The following is a 20,395-nucleotide window of genomic DNA, read 5'->3' as shown; positions in this document are numbered from 1 at the left end:
AACACGGTGTTCTTATGGTGGGGGATAGTTTGTGAAGTGTGAGGAGAGAAGGAGAAAATTTTAACTGAGCTAATGAAAATAAGGGCAGCATTGCAGATCTTCCATGTAAAGCATTGCAGATCTTCTGTGTAAAGGGTTGGCTGTGCCATTACCCCCTTTCGTGTTAGTAATTTGCCACTTACATATTTTGCCACTTTATGCATAATAAAGTTGTAGACATTTCAGAGTATCCTGTTCTTACCAAGAAATTAATTTAATACAAAAATAATGATTAAAACTAATGATTAGAAATTAAAGTATGATTAGAAAGGAATAAACATTTGCATTCATTATGAAATAACATTATGTAAATAAACTTTAACATGAATTCGTGTTGTAGAAGTTCAGCTCCTGACAAGACCAAGTGAAGTAACATTGAATTTTATCCCATAGGATTACTAACACTGAAGCAGTAAGTGACAAATGGTTGTGAACTGTGCCCAGCTTTTGTCATTTAAAGCTGTAATTTTACCTTAACTCCAGGTGAGTGGCAGCACTACAGCTCTGCTGGCTGTCAGCCCTCCCAGCAGAGAGAGGAGGGTACATTTGACCACCCCTAGAGCACTGGTGCTTTACCTGTCATAAAATGGAAGTTGCCTTTAGTTGGACTTTCAGCAGCGAGCACACTTTTTATCTCTTTTCTTCCTGGCAGGTGAGTTTTATTTTCCTTCTTGGACGCAAGACAAACAACTTTTTCCGAATGAGAAAAATAATTTCATACCACAAACACCAGCATATTTTGAACATTAATCTCCTGAGGATACAGAGCCTTTAAAGATGTAAAATAGTTGAACACATGACAGAAAAAAATCTTAATGCCAGACTTCTGCTAGACGTTTAGGTTTATCAAAGACTCCAACGTTTATTTTCTATATAGATCAGTCCTTTTATTTTAGATTAATTTTATCTAAAACTTACGCAAAGGATGATCCAGAAAAGTATCTTGGAAGTTTAACAATTAGAAATATCTCTTTTAGGAGTCTCCAAACTCCAAATTAAGTAAAATACTTCATATGAATGCTTGAAATTTTTGCCAAAGCCAGTAACCCTGCAGGATGGTATATGTTCACTGCTGCACAGAACTCACAGGAAGAAATTGGCATCATTTTAAAACAAGCAGCTGATTTTATTCTCTCTGCGCTACTGACATGTTACACTAACAGGTGCAATGTATTATTTCCAAGCACTAACTTTTGTCAGAAAATTTAATTTAGTAAGCTTTTGCTCTTTTTTTGCCCTAAAATACAAGTCTTAACAGTCAGTTTTCATTAAGAAGTACAAAATACAATAATTTATTTCTCTTTTACTCAAGTGTGTGCTTTTAAAATGCCTTCTTGTGTGCAGTCCCAAGCATGGCATTTACTTCAATAGCATGTGTAGCATGTCTCTAGCAAGATGTGCTTGAGACCTTAGCTTGAGACCTCAGGACCCTTGGGTGAATGTGTTTTGACTGAGATGGAAGGAAAAGCTCTGAGTGGGAGTTACCTTCCTGCTGTATTGGTTACACTTTGCAGTCTAAGCCAAACAGTTACAATACAGAAAGAATTGATAAAATATTGGCTTCAAGAAAAAAAAGGGGAAAGGAAGAAGAAAATCCCTCCTTTCTGTTCTGGGTTAGCAGGTTAAGTGCTGGGAACTGGAGCAGAATGCTGCACTGTGTTACACAAGTTTCCAACTGATTTTAAACTGCAGCAGCTGACCAAAGCTGACCACATCAAAGTTCCAACTCCACTGAGCCTTAATCCCTCAGATGACAATTCCATGTAGTACAGCATGCTCTGCATTCCAGCTAATTTAAACAGCATGGGGAACTAGAAAGAAGCAACACATAAACACAACAACAAATATTTAATCCTGGAACAAACCATGTGTGCCTTGCAGCCTGACAGGTCGTGCGGGTCCCAGGAGCTGGTGCTTAACAATGTACAAGCTCAGCACTCCAGGGAGGGAGTCCCTGCCTTACGACCCCCTTGGAATACACAGCAGATGAGATGAAAGATTAGGAGAAAATAAAGCTAAACAGTGCTAATAGTCAGGAGAAAAAAATGCAGATGTGAGGTAATTAATCCAGCTAAGTGGTCAAAATATAAAGAAATGTAAAATAATTAAACAAACCTAATGTTAGCCTAAGCAAACCTAATCCTCTCTTGGGACTGGGAACACGAATCCTTTCTGCAAAAGGAGGGAGGAGAGGATCTGTAGTCTCACAAATAGAAACTTTGTGCCAAAGATAAAGATAGTTATTTCAAACATGGTGTGAAAAACTATAAAAAGAAAATTATAAAAACATTCTTTATTAAACACATCCACTAACTATATCCACTATTGCACTCTCAAGGTGGTTTCCAGAAAACTGTTAGAATATGTTCCTTTTGGAAACTGATGACAAGCAAGGCTGTGTTACAATGACATATTCAGATAGCAGGAGTAGACCGTCTGTCTAGACAATCTTTTGACTCAAAAGCAAACCAAAGAAACAAAACTGACTGTACTGCTGGAAGTTATCAGTTCTGGGATGCAGAGAGGTGTTTCAAGGAAACACCAGAGAATTGAAAGGACAAGGCAATATTCACGGTGTAACAGCTACAGGTAAAAGGAGGTGTGATAAGCAGATTGCAAAGAAAAATCACACAGGATTCATTTGTGCAACAAAAAAGCCCTAAGAAACCTAGAGAGGAGGTGGTGGTAGAAACAATACTGTGGAGCACAACTCCCAGGTTTTTAAAAGTCATTATTCTCCACTTCTATATTTTGTTTCTGTCTAAACCAGGACACAGATCATTCATACATCATATTTCTGATACTGTATTTACTGAACAATGACCAAACCCTAAACTATATTATCTGAGGGCAAAACCACGGTTTAAACAGAATTCTTTCAACAGTTTCCCTGACAAATGCATTGTTATTTAATTGCCTGCATGGTTTGTGCTGCACAAGATACACAAATTGCAAAGGACACAATCAAAACCTTAGCAAGGTGTAGTAAAATTTAGATGTAAATACACATTCTTGAACATAGGGACTCAGAGAAGCACATAGGGTCAAAATGCCTCACTTACTACCAACCTCTTGTTCTCTTCTGAGTCAGCAAACCAAGTTTTTGACACCCACTGGAGCCCAGTCTCCTACTTCCAGAAGTCTCTAGGAGCCTTACCATGAGGTCTAACAGTCTGAGGCTCAACAGTGAAATAGCAGCCTGAAGGTCTCAGCAGGTGCTGAGCTCCTTGTGCATGTTCTCCCATAATGTCTTAGGAATCTGGTTCTGGTGTGGCCTCTGCAGGCTTTGAAACTTGCAGAAGGAGATGTTATTTCAGAGAGTTGCACAGATATTGCAGAAGTGTTTATTGGGCGCTTTTTTAAAGTATATATGGAGATATTATTTTTTTTTTGTCTCTGACCTTTTCAACAGATGATGACAGCTTGTAGAGAATTACTTTCTCTAGATGCTACAGGGGCAAACAGAAAGCAGCTAAAGACGAGTTCACCAGAACTACACACTGTGAGTACTGGCTTATTGCAGTCAGTGCAGTCATCAAGACAAACAGGTCTTAAGTGGCAGCACAACAGATATGTGATTATAACTGAACTGACTTAGCACAAACTTTCCTCGCTATTGCCAGCGTCCAAGCACTTCTAGAAACAGCTTCACTGGACAGCATTGCTCATAACCCTTTGGGAGGTCACACTGCTGTAATACATGAAAAATTCAGACAGACACACAAACATGGTCATCCATAGCTGCAGGTGTAGGATTATGGTCCTTTTGATTAATGCTATAGGCTGTCTCCATTAGTTGTGAAGCAGTCCTTCATTCCAGCACCATCAAGTGGTATTTGTAATAACCCTGGTTGTTGTTCATGCTGTTCTCTGTTGGGAGTTTCAGTAGTGTTTAGTGGATAGGATTCCTTCGTCTCAGTACTCAGATGGCCTAAACATGTTAGACAAGAGTCTCTCATCTTGACAAAGTTCTGGTAAGTGCTTTCACTGGAAAAACAGTACAATACTGGGTCAGCAACACAGTTGAAAGTAGTTAACAGGAGAGAAATATGGTAAACATTAAATATTTTCTCAGCAAATGAGCAGCTGTTCTCCAACAAGCTACGAACTACAAGTAGGATGTGGTACGGTCCAAAGCAGACTAAAAATATGAAAACAGTGCTTGATACCAGTCTTTTAATTTGTATTTTCTTCTTCTTCTGGGTGCCAGGACTCTTGTGGACAACTCGTAAAATCCCACAGTAGGAGAAGGCCAGCAGAAAGAGGGGGAAAAGGAAGCCAGCAGAGAAGCGATAGTAATTGACATTGTGCTCCCATTTCTTGATGGGGTAATGCTCAAAGCACACCAAGTGGCTCTCAGCATCCATGCTGATCTCCCCGTGTGTGAAGACAAAGCAGCAGGTGATAATTTCTTTGGCCCAGATGATGCTGCTCACAATGGCAGCAGCCTTCATGGTCCGGAAGCGCTGGAAGCGAAAGGGATGCACCACGGCCAGGTAGCGGTCGATGGAGATGCAGCACAGGAAGCCCACGCTGATGTAGATGTTCTCATACAGGATGATGCCACAAACTTTGCACAGCAGCTCATCGTAGGTCCAGTTGTCATGCTGTAAAGCATACTGAAGCCAAAAAGGCAAAGAAAATATGTACAGGAGGTCTGCTATAGTCAAATTGCAAAGGTAAATACCTAATTCATTTTTAGCTTTGATCTGTAAATACCCATAGTACAGTGACAGACAGTTAGCTGGCAAGCCTAATATAAACACAAATATGTACACCACAGGGGATAATGTCTCGTGGATATCATGATTAATATTGCATTTTTCAGTCGCATTCTCTGTGAAATTCACCATCTTCTACTTCTCCCTGTGCATCACTCATCAGGGTCCTGAATGTAAGACTTAATTACATTCAGTTTTCATGTAGAGTTTATTTCTTCCACAAGCCCTTAGGCTGAAGTGATGACTTGCTGCAGGATGTTAATAACCTGAAGATAAACACAAGGAAATCTTTAGAAGGGATACAATTCTTAAATATATAGTACACTTTTCAGAAAGCTGCCTTCTCCTTGCTCTAAGTCTTTGATAAAGATAAAGCCTCTCTGGGAAATCAAGGTTCACATAACTCCTAGTATGTAACAGAAAAGTGCCAGAAAATTATGTAATCCAGAATCACAAAAAAAGTTACAAATATTTGTTGTTTTAGCATTGGAGGTATCTGAAATATGAAGAAATATCATCTCTGGTTTACAGATGGGGCAGAAAAGCAGTAATCAGATTTGTCTACGATGAAAAAGGTGTCTCTGGTAAACCAGCAGCCCACACAGACTTCCTTAGAGGGTGTAGGGTGCACAAAACTCTTGATTATTAATTTCTATTTCTTAAATTTCCCTTTATATACAAGATACCATGTAATATGCAGTTCAATTCGGCAGGATGAAAAAGAAAGGGAATTTTTAGCACTCTCTCTTACATTTACTTATAAAAACAATCCTGAAAGCAAGTTATCTTCCTCTGTTGGAAGGACATCGTGAAACTCTGGTACAGTGCATCTCCATGGTCTCAGTTTTACAGGATATGCTATTAACTATTCCTTATTTGCCATCAACTCCAAAACCCACACATTTATGACTTATACATTTGTATCTTTCCCTTTCATCTTCACTGAATATGAATGCAATTGTTTTCACCCGAAGAATCTGGTAAACTGCAAACACATACCCATAGAAGCCATTGCTATGCTATGCTATACTGAACAATACTGTAACTGTTTAAGACACAAAAACCACTGCTGGATTAGCAGTGGATTAGCACTCAGGTCAAACCTGGACCCAGCTCACAGTGGTGAAACCCTCAACTAAACAATGAAATACCCCATTCAGCATTTTATCTCCTCGTGGTATCTTCACATGGGCACAGATGCTCAGCACTGGAGGAGAGCAGGGCAAACTGTGCCTGCTCTGAAGGGAATGCATGTTTGCCTGGTGGTGCAGAACAGCAAGACTGTATTTCTTTCAATCTCTCCTCAGAAGATTCGCTGCTCTGAAGGGAATGCATGTTTGCCTGGTGGTGCAGAACAGCAGTCTCAGTCTCTCCTCAGAAGATTCAGGGATGTTGGGTGTACCTTTGTAAGGTAGCAATGGTACTCCTGTGTACTCTTTCACAGCTTCAGACACTATGGATTCAAAAGAAGCACTATCCAAAGATAAGGCCTTGCTGCTTTTTCCTGTGTGCTATGCAAATTTGCATTTTTGTGATCATCTTCTGTCCCATCTAGGAACATAACATTTCTTCTAAGGCAATGCTTACAAAAACATGACCACACTACAGTAAAATTACTGTCAGCTTTAGCATTTGAAGATGTTACTGTCAAATTATATTTTTAATACTTTTTTTTTAATAGGGATAGATAGGCTTTACTCCTGTAGAAAGTGAAAAAAGTCACTTGCTTTAAGCCAGAAAATAATTACCTGGCCAAAATAAGTGATAAAATCTGGAAAGAATTTAATTTTTTAGCTTCAACCAGCATAGTTCCACAGAATTCACAGCAAACACATACAAATAAGAATTGGGATGTGGTTTTCATCTCTTTACTTTTGCTTTCCAACAGAGGGAAAGCAAACCATCCCTGGTTTTGGTAGAAATATCCTTGGGAACTCAGAAACTTTCGGTCATGAAACAACAGGCCAAGGTAAGTTCATCTCCCTCAAAACTTTTAACTCCACTGTCCAGTGCAATTTGTGTGAAAGACTGCTCAAGTCTGGCACTCTGCTCTCCTCCACCTCTCAGCCTCAATGGCTCCTCTGGGGCTTAAGAGACTCACGCTCTCCACTGTGGCTGTCACAACAGTTACAGCTCATTTATCAGCTCAGCAGGAGAATGCTGTGAGGGGACCCAGTCACAGGTACCTGTGGTTTAGTTTGAAGTTTGCTCCAGGAGATTGCCATAACCTTCCCCTGGAATAAATATGACAGTGTTAGCAGTGCTGACATGAACAGCAGAAATCAATCACTAAAGTTATGTACAAATTTCCCCAAACACCGATACCTAGGGGCCATCAGCTCCCCTGTAACACTATGCAGTTTCTCCAAGGCTTCATAACCACCACATATCTCTTCCATCTGCAGACAAGAGCAGTGCACAGGATCTTTGCTGAGGCAGGTTTGATAACCTTCTTCCCCCAACCCACCTTCTTAATCCAGAGCTCCAGGACTGAGTTTGTATTTCACAGCATTTCTGTATAATGATTTGGTGACTTTTACACGTGAGCGTGTGTCTGAACAGGATGATTGGCACACCTTAGTTATTGTCTAAAATACCTAAAATCTGAGACCTGTCATCATATCTACCAGCACAGTGCCCAGCCAGTGTCCAGCTCCTATTTGGTCAACAGGACCAAATGGTAATCCAAAAGCTGTAGACAGTTTTGAAAATTCAGAGCTGTCTTTATATGTCTAGAACTGAGTTTCATTCAGTGTTACCCAGTGAGTCATTATAGATAACATTTATGAGGAAAAGCAGATGTACTCTACAGCTGCAGTGTTTTTGAAAATGTTTCTTTTCCTCTAAGAACTCTAAATGTTTCTATCAAATTATGTTTTCATACAGAGAATATAATTCTCTGTAATAAGTAAAATCATTTCTGCTTTGTTTAAAAGTCTTGCCAGAATGCCGAACGTGAAGGAGGCAGCAAAAGTCTTATTGATACAATATTATGGTAATATAATATACAGTTATGATTACAGCAACATTTCCTGCTCCTGGAGGAAATGCTGGATTGGGGTTTTTGAAGGGCAGGAAGAGAAGGTTGGCTGCAACAAATCTCTTTGCCTTGTGCTAACAATCCCTCCCCAGTTTCAAGGATGGGGATGAAAAAGAAAGATCCAGATTCTTGTGCAATAGCTGTCTTATACTGCTGTTCTGGACAGTGGCAACAGTGAGCCAGGAAATCCTTCCCTTGCCTCGGCCTCCTCAGTGTGTGGGCTCTGGGCTGCCTTTTGTACCCTTTGACCACTCATGCCTGGCTAAGGACAGACTCAGCAGCCACATGGAAATACAGAGGCAGTTCAACTTTTCCCCAGCACCATGCACACTAAATATAGCTCTGCACCAGGCAGGGAGTGAAACTGTAGGATTTTTTCAACAAACCTGGTATCAAAGGACTGCGCCAGCAGGTTTAAACAAATGGGTGTGGAAGAGCCCACTCTGTTGTTAAGAACATGTGATACAATACTTTACAAGCTGTCTGAAAAAGTGGAACATGAAGGAAAGGTGATGCAGGGTATAGAAGAGAAAAGACAAATAGCTTGCCCCATTACTTATTGGCTATTTCTGAAAAGAGGGAAGAGAAAAAAAAATTAAGTTGCTCTATGAAAAACATCTGGGGTGCAGACAACCATAATGCTGAAAGCAGTTATAAACAGGAACACACAGGCATTTCTTTTAGACAGCTTTAATATGGATATAATGCAGCTGTGTGACTTTTTTTTTATCATAGTTTATGTAACACCTTCAGTATTACAAGTCTGCAGTCATTTCCAGGCAATATTTCTCTCTCGTATATGCCCACATCTTTTAGATGATACCCATCTAAGCCTAAGTCTTGGTAATATATTAGAAGACTCTCTCCGTCTACATGAGCTCCAAACAATTCTCTTGTTCTTGTATTAAAAATAAAGCCAAGGATCCCAGAGCTTCAGAAAGCCTCACTTTTTCATGGTTTAAACAAGCCAACTTTATTACTCACTGCAGAGTTCAACAACAGTTCTGTTCTTTCCCAACTCCTGTGTGCCTTAGCTGTTAACAAACACATGACTTGCCCCTGCACCATGAACCATGGGCAGCTCACATGTTAAGTGCTGCCTGCTGGCAATGGCAGAGGAAGCAGCCAGAGCCACTGGCATCTACAGCCTCTTCACCTTGGACCAAGTAGTAGCATGGAGCCCGGGGGGCCCTTTTCAGTTTCAGTGACACTGCTACAATTTTCATTGTAAGAAATCTGTCTGCAACTAGGCCTACATTTTATTAGCAGACACAAATGGGACTGAACCAAAGAATTTCCTTGCTGGAATTTGCAACAGTTGTGCAGCCAGCTTGTCTCATCCACACAGCATTCACTTCCATTAACAGGGAGTGTAGCATGCTGGTGTGCCTGCATGGTCTCTTGCTATTTAATCTGTCCTTGCACCTGTCATACAGCGCAGACAGGCCTGAGTCACTTGGCTGTCATTGCAGGACTCCAACTGTCCTGCAGATCTTGGAATCAGAAACCCGGGGTGGTTTCAGTTTAGGATTTGGTTCGGGTCGTTATCGACACAAACACCAGTCCTAAAATTCACATGCTAAGCTTCCTTCAACACTTGCAGGTTTGTCAGATTGTTTGATCCTGTTTCACAAAGCCTGGAAGCACAAGGTCAGATAAGAAGGCAGGGAAGTGATGAGCAGCAGAAGAGAATAGGGACTGGTCAAACAACATAAAATAAGAAGGAAAGGCAGAGTAAGTTTGAGGGGAAAAAGTAGAAGAAAGCAGAAATTTGGGTGCACCACAAAGTACGAAGAAAGAGCACAATGTTTGGGTTTAATCAGAGGAATTATGATGTTAAAGATGGATCTGTTGGAGCACAGAAACAAGACAAGAGGGGTGGAGCATTTCTCCTACGAGGAAAGGATGAGAAAGTTGGAGTAGTTCAGCCTGGAGAGGAGAAGGCTTTGGGAAGACCTTGTTGCAGCCTTTCAGTACCTAAAGGGGACTTACAAGAAAGATGGGGACAGACATTTTAATCAGGACTTGTAGCAACAGGATGAGGGGCAATGGTGTTAAACCACAAGAGGGTAGAGTCAGACTACAGACAAGGATGAATACTTTTATGATGAGGGTGATAAAACACTAGCCCAGGTTACCCAGAGAGGTGATGGATGCCCCAACCCTGGAAACATTCAGGGTCAGGTTTGATGGGGCTCTGAGCAATCTGGTCCATTTGAAGATGCCCCTGCCCATTGCAGGAGAGTTGGACTAGAAGGCCTCTAAAGGCCCCCTGGTTCAAACCAGACCATTCTGATTCTAGAAGGGTATCAAGTGGGAAGAGCCATTAAAGGCAATGAAAGATATTTCTAGTAACACAAAATAAATAAAGGAAGAGAAAGACAAATACATATGAAGCACAAACACAAATATATATATTTATTGTTATAATATAGAATTTAGATAATATAAATAATATATAATAATTGCATCTTTATTATATATTATGTCAGAACCAGAATTGTTAACCAGTGTCTAACAAAATTATTTTTAACAATAGGGTGGGGAATAAAGGAGAATAGATCAGCAAAGGCTAACAGATATTTTTAAAAACTATGTGCACTCCAGGGAATTTAGTTACAGCAATTTGTAAATTATTGCTGGTAATGTTTCAGAAATTATGACAAATTGGGGTAAAACAGACATAACACTTTCTTTTGTGAAAAAAGGAGTCAAACTGAGCTTCTAAACGAAAGTAATTTACATCTGTCCAAAATCCACTCAGTGTTTGTAACTTGCAAGTGGATTTTTCTAATGTAAACATCTGACTACAATAATTATTACTCTGTATATCTGTTTCAGGTGAAGGGAAATGTAAAAATGTTCTGTATATTACAAATTACTTTTGTCATTATCAGATGACTTGTCTTATAAACCTGTTGCCAAAGAAGGAAGTCGGCGACAATTTGTTCAGAAGCCACATAAACAAAAGACTAATTAGTCATCAATGTCCTATTTTTCCTAACACAGAGATGCCATTTTTTACAGTCTAGAGTAAATCATTCCATTTTCTCCCTCTTTTGATATTTTGAGAACTCCATGTTCTGTTTCTATACCTTTCCATGTCAGGTTTTTATGACTTTGGACTTTGTTTATGCCTGCATTTATAAAGGACAACTTGAGATGAAGGGCAAGGGAGGCAGGTAGGATAATTAGCACAGTTAGTCCAATATCACAGAATCATAGAATGGTTTGGGGTGGAAGGGACCTTAAAAATCACCTAGTTCCAACCATGGGCAGGAACAGCTTCCACTAGACCAGGTTGCTCAAAACCCCATCCAGCCTGGCCTTGAACACTTCGGGATGGGGCATCAACAGCTTATTGGGGAAACCTCTTTCAGTACCTCACCACCCTCACAGTAAAGAATTTCTTCTTCCTACTATGTCATCTAAACCTACTCTCTTTTAGTTTGAAGCCATTCCCTCTTGTCCTATCACCACATGCCCTTGTAAAATGTCTTCCACCATCTTTCTTTGAGGCTCCCTCCAGGTACTGCAAGGCAGCAATTAGGTCACCCTGGAGCCCCCTCTTCTCCAGGCTGGGAAATCCCAATTCTCTCAGCCTTTCCTCACAGGAGAGGTGCCCCATCCCTCTGATCATCTTGGAGACCCTCCTCTGGACTTGCTCCAAGAGGTCCACGTCCTTCCTGTGCTGGGACCCCAGAGCTGGATGCAGCACTCCAGGTGGGGTCTCAACTGAGCAGAATGGAGGGGCAGAATCCCCTCCCTCACCCTGCTGCCCACACTGCTTTGGATGCATCCCAGGATATCTTTGGCTCTCTGGGCTCCAAGCGTTCCTGTCCAACCTCGCATCCACCAGCACCCCCAAGTCCTCCCCAGCAGAGCTGCTCCAATCTGTTTATCCCCCAGCCTGTGTTGATACCAGGGGCTGCCCCAACCCAGGTGCAGCACTTTGCACTTGTTCTTGTTAAACCTCATGAGATTCCCATGCACTCTTCTTGAGCTTGTCCAGGTCCCTCTGGATGGCACCCCATCCTTTGGGTGTGTCACTCCTCTCTTTGGTGTCATCTACAAATCTGCTGAGGCTGCACTCAATTCCTTCATCTATGCCATTAATGAAAATGCTAAATAAAACTGGTCCCAGTATGGATCCCTGAGGGATACCACTTGTCACTGAGGTCCTTTAGGACTCTGAGCCATTGACCATGACCCTCTGCATGCAAGTGCTCCACCAATTACTTTTAGACCTAACAGTCCACCCATCAAATTCCTCTCTCTCCAATTTATAGAGAAGAATGTTGTGGGGAACCATGTCAAGGAAAAAAAATCTTTGGAAATCCCTATTTATGGTAATAAGTTCATGCAATGTGTAATTTCAGGCAAGCAGTCCAAGTAGTATCAGGGAGGTGAATCACAGCTGAAATTAGTCATGCTATAGCTGCCTCAAAGCTTTAAAAAATGACCCTCATTTGCCCCCCGCTTCCTGCTGTAAAAGATCAACCAAGTGGACGACATGACCCTCCAAGTATTTCACAGCTGAGTTACTGTGACTATATGCTACCCACAGGGCACATGTTGAAGCTTTGTGTAGGACTTGCTCATGGCCCTGGAGCCAATGAGTGTATTGAGTATAGAATAGTGGGTGGAGGAAAACACATCACACCACTTCCTGCAGACATCTTAAATCACTCTATTACTCAGAGAAAAAACTCCAAATCTTCCTTTCCCCTGAAATAAAACCTCAACCAAGTCAGTGTCTCTCCCTCTCCCCCACAATCCTCCTTGACATAAAAGCCAAAAAACCATCCTGTCTCTGTTGAAGAAGCAGCAGGCAAGTAATAATCAGTCATAGACAACAGAACTGCTTATAATTCCAAACTTGTACACTGATCCTCATTGAACAGGACAGTGCAAGAAAAGCCAAGATTACACAGGTCTTATTAGAAGCCACAAAAGCCATGATTAACATACAATACTGGTAAGGGACAACAACTAGAACAACTGTCGTAGCCTAGGATTGAGATATAGGAACTTCACCCTTCTGAGTTAAATGAGCTCTGATTCATTTTACCATTTACAGCCTTGGGGAAAATCATCCTTCTGATTCATTTTCCTAAACTGTATTATTGCCTCTTTTGATGCTGCAGCCTGCTCTGACAACAGCACAGTGCTACATCAGGCAATGCTGGATATCTTGCACTGAAGTCAGTGACTTCAGCTTGAATTCATATCTGAATTGCATTTCAATGGCTTTTCCCTGTCTTGGAGGCAAAAATAGCCCCAGGACTGCCACATAGCCCCTGTTTCACCGAGTGGCTACCCAGAGGGAGCCATGGGAGTCACCCACAGATGTCTCTGCTGCCTGAGTATGAGCCATCCATTCACATACCATGGGCCATAGCACACTGCCAGCACCCCATCCTGGGCAGAGCACCCCATCCTGGGCAGCGCACAGCATCCTGGGCAGAGCACACCAAGGCTGAGCAAAGAACTGGCTGTCAGCCTCTACCTTGGGCCAGGTGCTTGTGGCCCTGGAGCCAAGGAGTGTATTGAGAACAACTTGCTCTCTGTACCCACCTGCTCACGCAGAAAGGGAATGGAATGCCAGCAACATGCATGGCAGTCCTTTCTGTCAAGCTTCCTCAGCTTCACTCAAGGGAAAACTTGTTCAAAAACTGACAAATTAGAGAATGAAGCGGGGACCAAATTATCTTTCTGCTTGCATCTTTTGTAATGCCACTCTGAACCCAAGGACCAGCACATCATACCCTCCAAACAAAACTATCTCAGTAACTAAAAGTCATTTGGAAAGTAGCCAAACACCCATCTATACAATTTTTTCTCCTTGTTTACTGATAATTCAACATACAGGACTTATTGCACAGTGCTGCTGATAAGCTTGGGACATCCATAATCAATGCTTGACTAATAACACTTGACAACCAGCAAAGGCTGCCTGATAGAAAAATTTTGCTTGCTAGGTCTAACTGAAATGTGGTTGAAACTCTGGCATGTCTAAAGAGATTGAGCAGATCTCCCATTTAAGGAGAATGTTAGAATTTCATTATTTCATGCATCAGCAAATAATGATACATTCAATAAAGTAATCTCTTTTTAAAATGCCATCTTCTGCATATATGATTCAGTATATGATTCATTTGGTACTGAGTTTTAAAACATGGTAAAAAAAAAAACATGGTTAAAAGTTTTAAGACATGGTAAAATGAAAAGCTGCTTACAATATTTGAAGATGCTTCCCTTCCACTCCTCATTTTTCTTTGACTTAATTATTTTTCTTGTGTTTGGATTTATCTTAATCAAAGAGAATAAATTCATCATCGGATAGGCATCTGTTTAGCTGGAGCATCTAACACTGTGTGCACTGTTGCCATGTAAAAAACAAAAATAATTATTTTGTGTCTTTGTACTATTTGTGTTTCCAGCTTACACTGCTCACCATTGTGCACTTCAGACATTTTTCTGTTCTAGATCCAATTCTTCCTAGTCTAGCACACCATCCGTCCTTCCACGCACTTCTGTTTAGCTATGCTCGTTTTCTTTTAGGCTCAAAAAGACTCTTTGAGTCTTCTTGTTCTGTATTTCTGTATTTCTCCCTTAGATACAGAATTGGAGGGGTGGTGTGTGGAGTGCATTATGCATATGTATTTGTGCATGTCTTCAAATAGTTCCCATCTAGTTGGTAGAAACATAACTCTACTAAACTATCCCTTATTGCTATCTTTAATTAAATTTCTTATCTTTTTTTTCAGTTTCCCTTCTGGAGATTACCCAAGTTTCCTGTAGAACTGACTCAATATTCACATGGAAGACATGTTCCTCCATTGTTATTTCTCTGTGTTCTCACGAGAAGCTGTGTGCCTTGCAGAAGGTTTTCCTCTGGCCTCTTTCCCTCATTGCTGTTCTTGCTCCCTAGATGACTATTGAAAATGTCAGTCTTTTTTTTTTTTTTCCACTTGAGGGTACAGGACTCCAACAACCTAGTTCCCAGTGGATTAATCACTTTGAATAAAGCACTGGAGTCTGTGTCTGCAGGTTTGCTTACATTACCATTTCCTGATTTTCCATTTCTGGATAAAAGAGGTTCAACACGAAAGCTGAGAAAAATAGTGGGAGAGGCATGACCTCATAGAAATGCAAACCCCCTACCCCCCCTTCTTTAATAGTATCAAAGAAGCAATTCACAGCAAAAGCAACAACCTTGCTGTAAACCATTCACACTTCCAAACATGCTTCTGACCAGAGAAAAGGGAGAGAATCAAATGCTTGTTATAGGGGAGTTCTGGTGAACTCGTGAGGAGATGGAAAAGCTGGCACAGGAGATGTGAGATTCCAAATTGAGAGCTGTTCAGAAATCCAGGTTCTGCTTTGGGGTGGAGGTGTAAAACCAGCTCTGAAATTTGGACATAAGTTCAAATTCCAAATAATGGTGTTCTGACATGATAGTCTCAAGGATTTTAGTTTAAGCCACTTGTAAGTTTAAAAGACAATTGCTATTTTAAAAGCTATGTCTGAACAGTTCTTAAACATGGAAAATAAACCAGATACACCCTCTAATTAGATATAAGTAGACACTAAATCATTATCCATCACAGAGTATAAGCTCTCCTTCCTTGGCAGAAGGAAGATGAAATGTTTCCAGATATAAAATGAAAACATTCTAATGGTTACTAAAATACTGAGTTAAAAGCAAGCCAAACCAAGAGATCTCTGAAATATTTCCACTCTTCCCTACTGATATTTTAGCCTTTTATTCAGGTGTCATTAAAGTGACTGAACTTTTGATAGTTCAATTACATTTGCTTTTGTAATTCATTCGTTGTTATCTCCTCTTCCTCTGTTGGCAACTCAACCTCTGTTCAAAGCTTTGTGTCTTTACTGCTGGCCCATAGGACACAATAAGAGAAAGGAAGCTTGAGACCTTGCTGAATAAAGCAACAATGTTCAGAAATGAATGTCCAGGCTCATCCTAGCAGCAATGTCTGTAGCAACATCTGAGTGGAGAATGTCAGGAGGACAGCTCCTGTGGAGCAACAGGAACAGCAGCAGAGTGCCCTCTCTGTTACATGTAGGTCAGATCAGTTTTGCATTTATATTTGATTCTGGCATGGTGACAGATCTGAGCCTAAGCAATCCTAGATCAAACTCCAAGACAACCCAGCTAGAAGGAAGTTTGTTGCCACAGAAACAATTTCTGGCAAGAGGGCTCCATGGAGAGGAACAGAGCATATACTTTCAGGTGAGCCTGTTTCTCACTCTCCCTCTAATAGGGTTTTAAACCTATTGTTTTCACTTTTCCAGAAAAATTAGCTACAGCTTCCAGACAAAGTGCCTAAAAAGCTCTTGTTTTCCTACCCTATTAGCAGAGTTCAGAATGGTGTTTCTAGTGGAGAAAAAGTGTTACAGTGGATATATCCCTTAGAGAATAAACTGCAATGTTTTTCTTAGCTGCTGTTGCTTACTAATACGTTTAGTTAAAATTATTGGTCAGTTTCTTCTAAACATTAAAGCTGTTCTGTGTCTTTTCTAAAACAATTGCCACCAGCTGTCAGGGTCAGCAGCTCTGCAAATGCTTCAGCTGGCAGAATAATTCATAACAAGCAATAAAAGCACTTAGAATAAGCTTTATAGGAAAACCAAACATATTAGAGGAGACAAACAGCTAGTTATAAGGTAATGAGCCTCACAAGGCTGCCATGTCTGGAGTTCTCTTTCCACAGTTCTTCCCTTACAAATAATTACCAAATTGTGTAAATGTCCTCATGAGTGGACATAGCTTCCCTTAGTTACCACCACACTGGCACAATACAGCCATCAGCAGTGAAACAGGGCACCATGAATGCACCCTCAGGTCAGGACTAGAAAAACTGGAAGGGAAGAAATTTTCTTCTCCATGCACTGTTCATTGGGATGCCATGAAAACTCACATTTAGAGCATCAGCTGGTTAACCTGAGTGACACCATCCACAAGGCTGGTAAGGTGAGGAAAATTTACTTTAATGCCCCCAACTTTGAACACCTGGTCCTGTGCAGCTGTGCTCAGCCACAGGTAAGGGGCTTCCTGTCTGTCTGAGCTCACAAGCAGCCTCAGGCTCACCTAATCAATGACATCTAGTACAATGACACCTGTGTACACCAACTCTGCAGACTCACTTCCCTCCCTTCTCTTCCTTTTTCCCATATCTCACTTCTCTCTTTTCCTGCTGCTATAAGATTGCTTACAGTCCTCAGATCCTGGGCAAAGAGAGTAAATTTTTGTCCACCAACCACAAAGTGAAATAAATTCCTCTCACTGAAGGTGTCAAGTGAAACAAGATTTTTTAAATGAGATATTGGAACCACCAAATCTTTCTTCATTTAAAACTGTGGTATTCAAATCACAGTGCTGTGATGTAAACATTTTCACCTGTGCTGTCACAGAACAACATACTTGTCTGATCCTACAAACCCAACATTTTCTTACAGTATTCTTCCTAGACCCTGTAAAGTCTTTTAAAACCTTGAGGATGTTCTTTCAATGTTATCATCTTTCCTACAGCTGTATAGCACCAAATGTTAAATAAACTGGAAATTACATTCTTCTGCCTCTTTGCTCATGTAACAGCAGGGCTTTACAAGTGCATGTGCAGGAGCAGCTTGATATGGGAGAACAACACCATAGCAGCAGCAAGATGGGGAGGCAGAAAGGATAGGGGCAAGGACAGTAGAAAATTTTGTTTCCTCAAAGAAGAAATGAAAAAGTGTTAAATACATATGATTGACTACCTTTTACTGGCTTCTTGATTAAAGAAAACTTAAAAGAAGAAGTGGTTAGACACTCTGCTCTTCTGGGACTTGTGTGAATGCAGGGTGCTAGTGTGGAAAAAGTCACAGTGGGTACTGACTAAGAGACTGCTCAGAAAGTCCCATAATGCTCACAGTGACACTATCACATCTTATGAGCCAACATGTAGCCATTTTTACTTACTTTACAGTTAAGTTCCCTTATATTTTTATTAATAAATATTTGCGTGTGTTTTGAACAGGACAGGACAAGGTGTTATATTCTTCTAAACTCACTATTTCTTAGCTTTCCTCCCGATGCAACACACAAAAGAAGAAAGCATCACTCAGTGAATTGTTTTTCTTGCTTCTTTAAAAAGACTTACAAGCACATGAAAAATATTCTCATAACAAGGACAAGCTACAATAACGAACAAGAGTTATTTGTTCTATTGAAAAAAAGATTACTTTCTCACCTGATGGATTTCACTTCTCTAAACAAGCCCTCACATTTCAAGTTTTCCAAGCCAGATTCTGAACAGCAGGAAGAAAAGTGGCTTGGTGTTTGGAAATATAGTAATGACATACATTTGAGTTACAAAGACAAAACTATATAGGTGTACACAGAGCACCCACACATCGAGGTTTGTGGTTTAACAGTTTCATGTTAGGTGTAACTTTTGGCTTGTGTTCTCAGGAGAAATAAAGTCACTTGCTAGTCCTTCAAAATATCTTGTATCTATTCAGCTTATACAGTACTAGTAAATACTCTGAAAATTGCTCCAGGAACTTATCTACAGGCTACTGCTCTGATTGCTTGCTGCAAACAACAAGCAGTTTCTCAGTTTATCTTAACAATTTCCTTTCATCAATACAACTTGAACATTCAGCTCTCCTTGTGCCTAATTGGAACTCAAGAAATTATTTTTGGGAAAACCTTTATTCAAAGTTCCTGTTAGTAGGAACTTTGCCAAGGAAATTAATTTTGAAGTTGTGAATTTTTTTGGACACGTTGCTTTGGTTGATTCCTTGGAGCACCTCACTGTTTTGCTTTAACAACTCAGCCAGAAAACTGTCTCACCACCTCTCCAGGGGTGAGACCTGCTCAGTGATGGAAAATTAACTTCCTTTCAAGAATGAATAGATAAAAATGAAACTCACCTGTTAGCAGAGTTTATGCAAAGTGAAGAGCACAAAACTTCCCTTCTCCTCACTCCTGCTCAGGCTGGTGGTGAAGCTTGTCCTCCTCCCAGCTGTGAGCAAGCCTGTCCGTGACAGCGCAGGAAAGGAGGGAGGAGATTGTGTTTCAGCTCCCGTGCTCTTTATGGTTCATCTGTGAAGGAGTCGGCCCAGCCCAGCCCAGCCCTCTCCTCCCTCACCCACTCATTCATAAGAGAGAGAGATGAGAGAGCCAAAAGCAGGCACTGAATACAGAGATTGCAAAATTCACGGAGTGGTGCTCCCGGCCGTCCCCACCGGCACACACTGACCCGCAGAGAACTGCACTGTGATCACAGCAGCTGCTGCAGAGGCCAAATCCAGCTGCTTTCAGCTTATCTAAACACACACAGATGTTGCCTCATGCAGGCATATTGAAAAGTATACAGAGTGTAAGTGTTGTTATTAGTATCATTTACAGTAAATTGTTTCTAGAGCTCGAGGAGATCAGACCATTACATCCAAACACAGCAGAAGGTGATCACTGCACAAGGAAGCATCTTCCCTCACTGTGAAAGAGCAAGGGCTGTGGGGGGGCAGTGCCTTCCTCTCTTGTATACACAGACAGACAGACTGCAAAGGCATAAACAGACTGAAGGGCTTGCCCAAGGCCATCCAGGAAGGGTGTAGCAGATGAAAATGCTGACCTCCTGCTAACTCACACCCCTACTCCCACAGCAGTGAAAGCTGCACTGTGGGATATGTTTAAATTGTCTCACTCAAACCGAAACACACTACTTTTTAAAACACAGATAAGTACAAATTACACCATTGAAGCTGGAAACAAAAGCTGTTTCCAAAACCTGCTCAGGCTCTAAATTGGTGTGTAACTTACCTGATGCAGTGGTCTGCTGTGCAGCTGTAGGGACACCAGTGGCACTGCATGGTCAGAGCAGCACCCAGCCTGAGCTCCCTTCTGCTCCCTGCAATGGGCAACAGTGCTCTGAGGACAGCCAGACACAGTGAGTCTGGAAACAGGAATCCTGTGCAGGGAACTCCAAGATGTCTTGTTCGTTTCCAACCTAGTGGAAAGCAGAGTGACATAAGCCCAGAAAAAAATTAGAAAAAATTAACCAAAAGAGGGAGAAGACATAAGAACATTTAGAAAACTTGGAAATACTCCAGGAGTACCCATGGCTAACATCAGAAACAGTATGAAAAATAACCCTGCATTCCAAACACAGGCAAAGGGCTCTTCAGGTACAACAGGCTACCAAAGAGCAGAACCCTTCCTCTGGCAGATCAGAGATCTAAAATTATCTGCAGGGTTAAGAAACGTCACTGAGTTTCTGAGGAGGGGAGCAACAAAAGAAAATAGGAAGTTCTTTGATATGGTGATGAAAGGCTGCAACATGCAGAGAACTGTCCTTTGCAGGCTCACCGTGCTGCTTGGAGGATGCCAGAGGTCAGGCAGCACACCTGGCTGAACAGGCAAGGCACAGTCTCCTGGAAGCACAGCCAGAGGCTCAACACCCTCTGCAGTATTAAGAAATATGAATGGTTGGTGTCAAATTTATTAGGACTACTGGGAATACTCCCTCTTCTGATTATTTATTGTTGTTGTTGTTGTTTGTGGTTTAATTTTTTTGTACTCATT

The 20,395-nt window shown here is 41.2% G+C and overlaps 1 protein-coding gene across 3 annotated transcripts; it reads right to left on the bottom strand.

Moving 5' to 3' along the window:
• Positions 1-160: 160 nt before the first annotated feature.
• GPR68 (G protein-coupled receptor 68) lies at positions 161-19,875 on the bottom strand. 3 transcript variants are annotated; one of them, XM_039712679.1, is made up of 4 exons: positions 19,634-19,875; positions 18,742-18,845; positions 6,947-6,994; positions 161-5,026 (listed from the first exon to the last, which is right to left on the bottom strand). In XM_039712679.1, the coding sequence occupies exon 4, from the start codon at positions 4,890-4,892 to the stop codon at positions 3,816-3,818; it is 1,077 nt and encodes a 358-aa protein (XP_039568613.1). In that variant the 5' UTR covers positions 4,893-5,026; positions 6,947-6,994; positions 18,742-18,845; positions 19,634-19,875; the 3' UTR covers positions 161-3,815. The 3 variants fall into 3 exon arrangements, with proteins under 3 accessions (XP_039568613.1, XP_039568614.1, XP_039568615.1); XM_039712680.1 differs by lacking the exon at positions 6,947-6,994; XM_039712681.1 differs by lacking the exons at positions 18,742-18,845; positions 19,634-19,875 and having other exon boundaries at positions 6,862-6,957.
• Positions 19,876-20,395: the final 520 nt, after the last annotated feature.

Source organism: Passer montanus, unplaced genomic scaffold (genome assembly GCF_014805655.1).
Source record: "Passer montanus isolate IOZ18808 unplaced genomic scaffold, ASM1480565v1 scaffold27, whole genome shotgun sequence".
In the NCBI taxonomy this organism is placed as follows: Eukaryota; Metazoa; Chordata; class Aves; order Passeriformes; family Passeridae; genus Passer; species Passer montanus.
The sequence above is the reverse complement of the archived record's forward strand: the minus strand, read 5'-3'. Positions and strand labels throughout refer to the sequence as shown.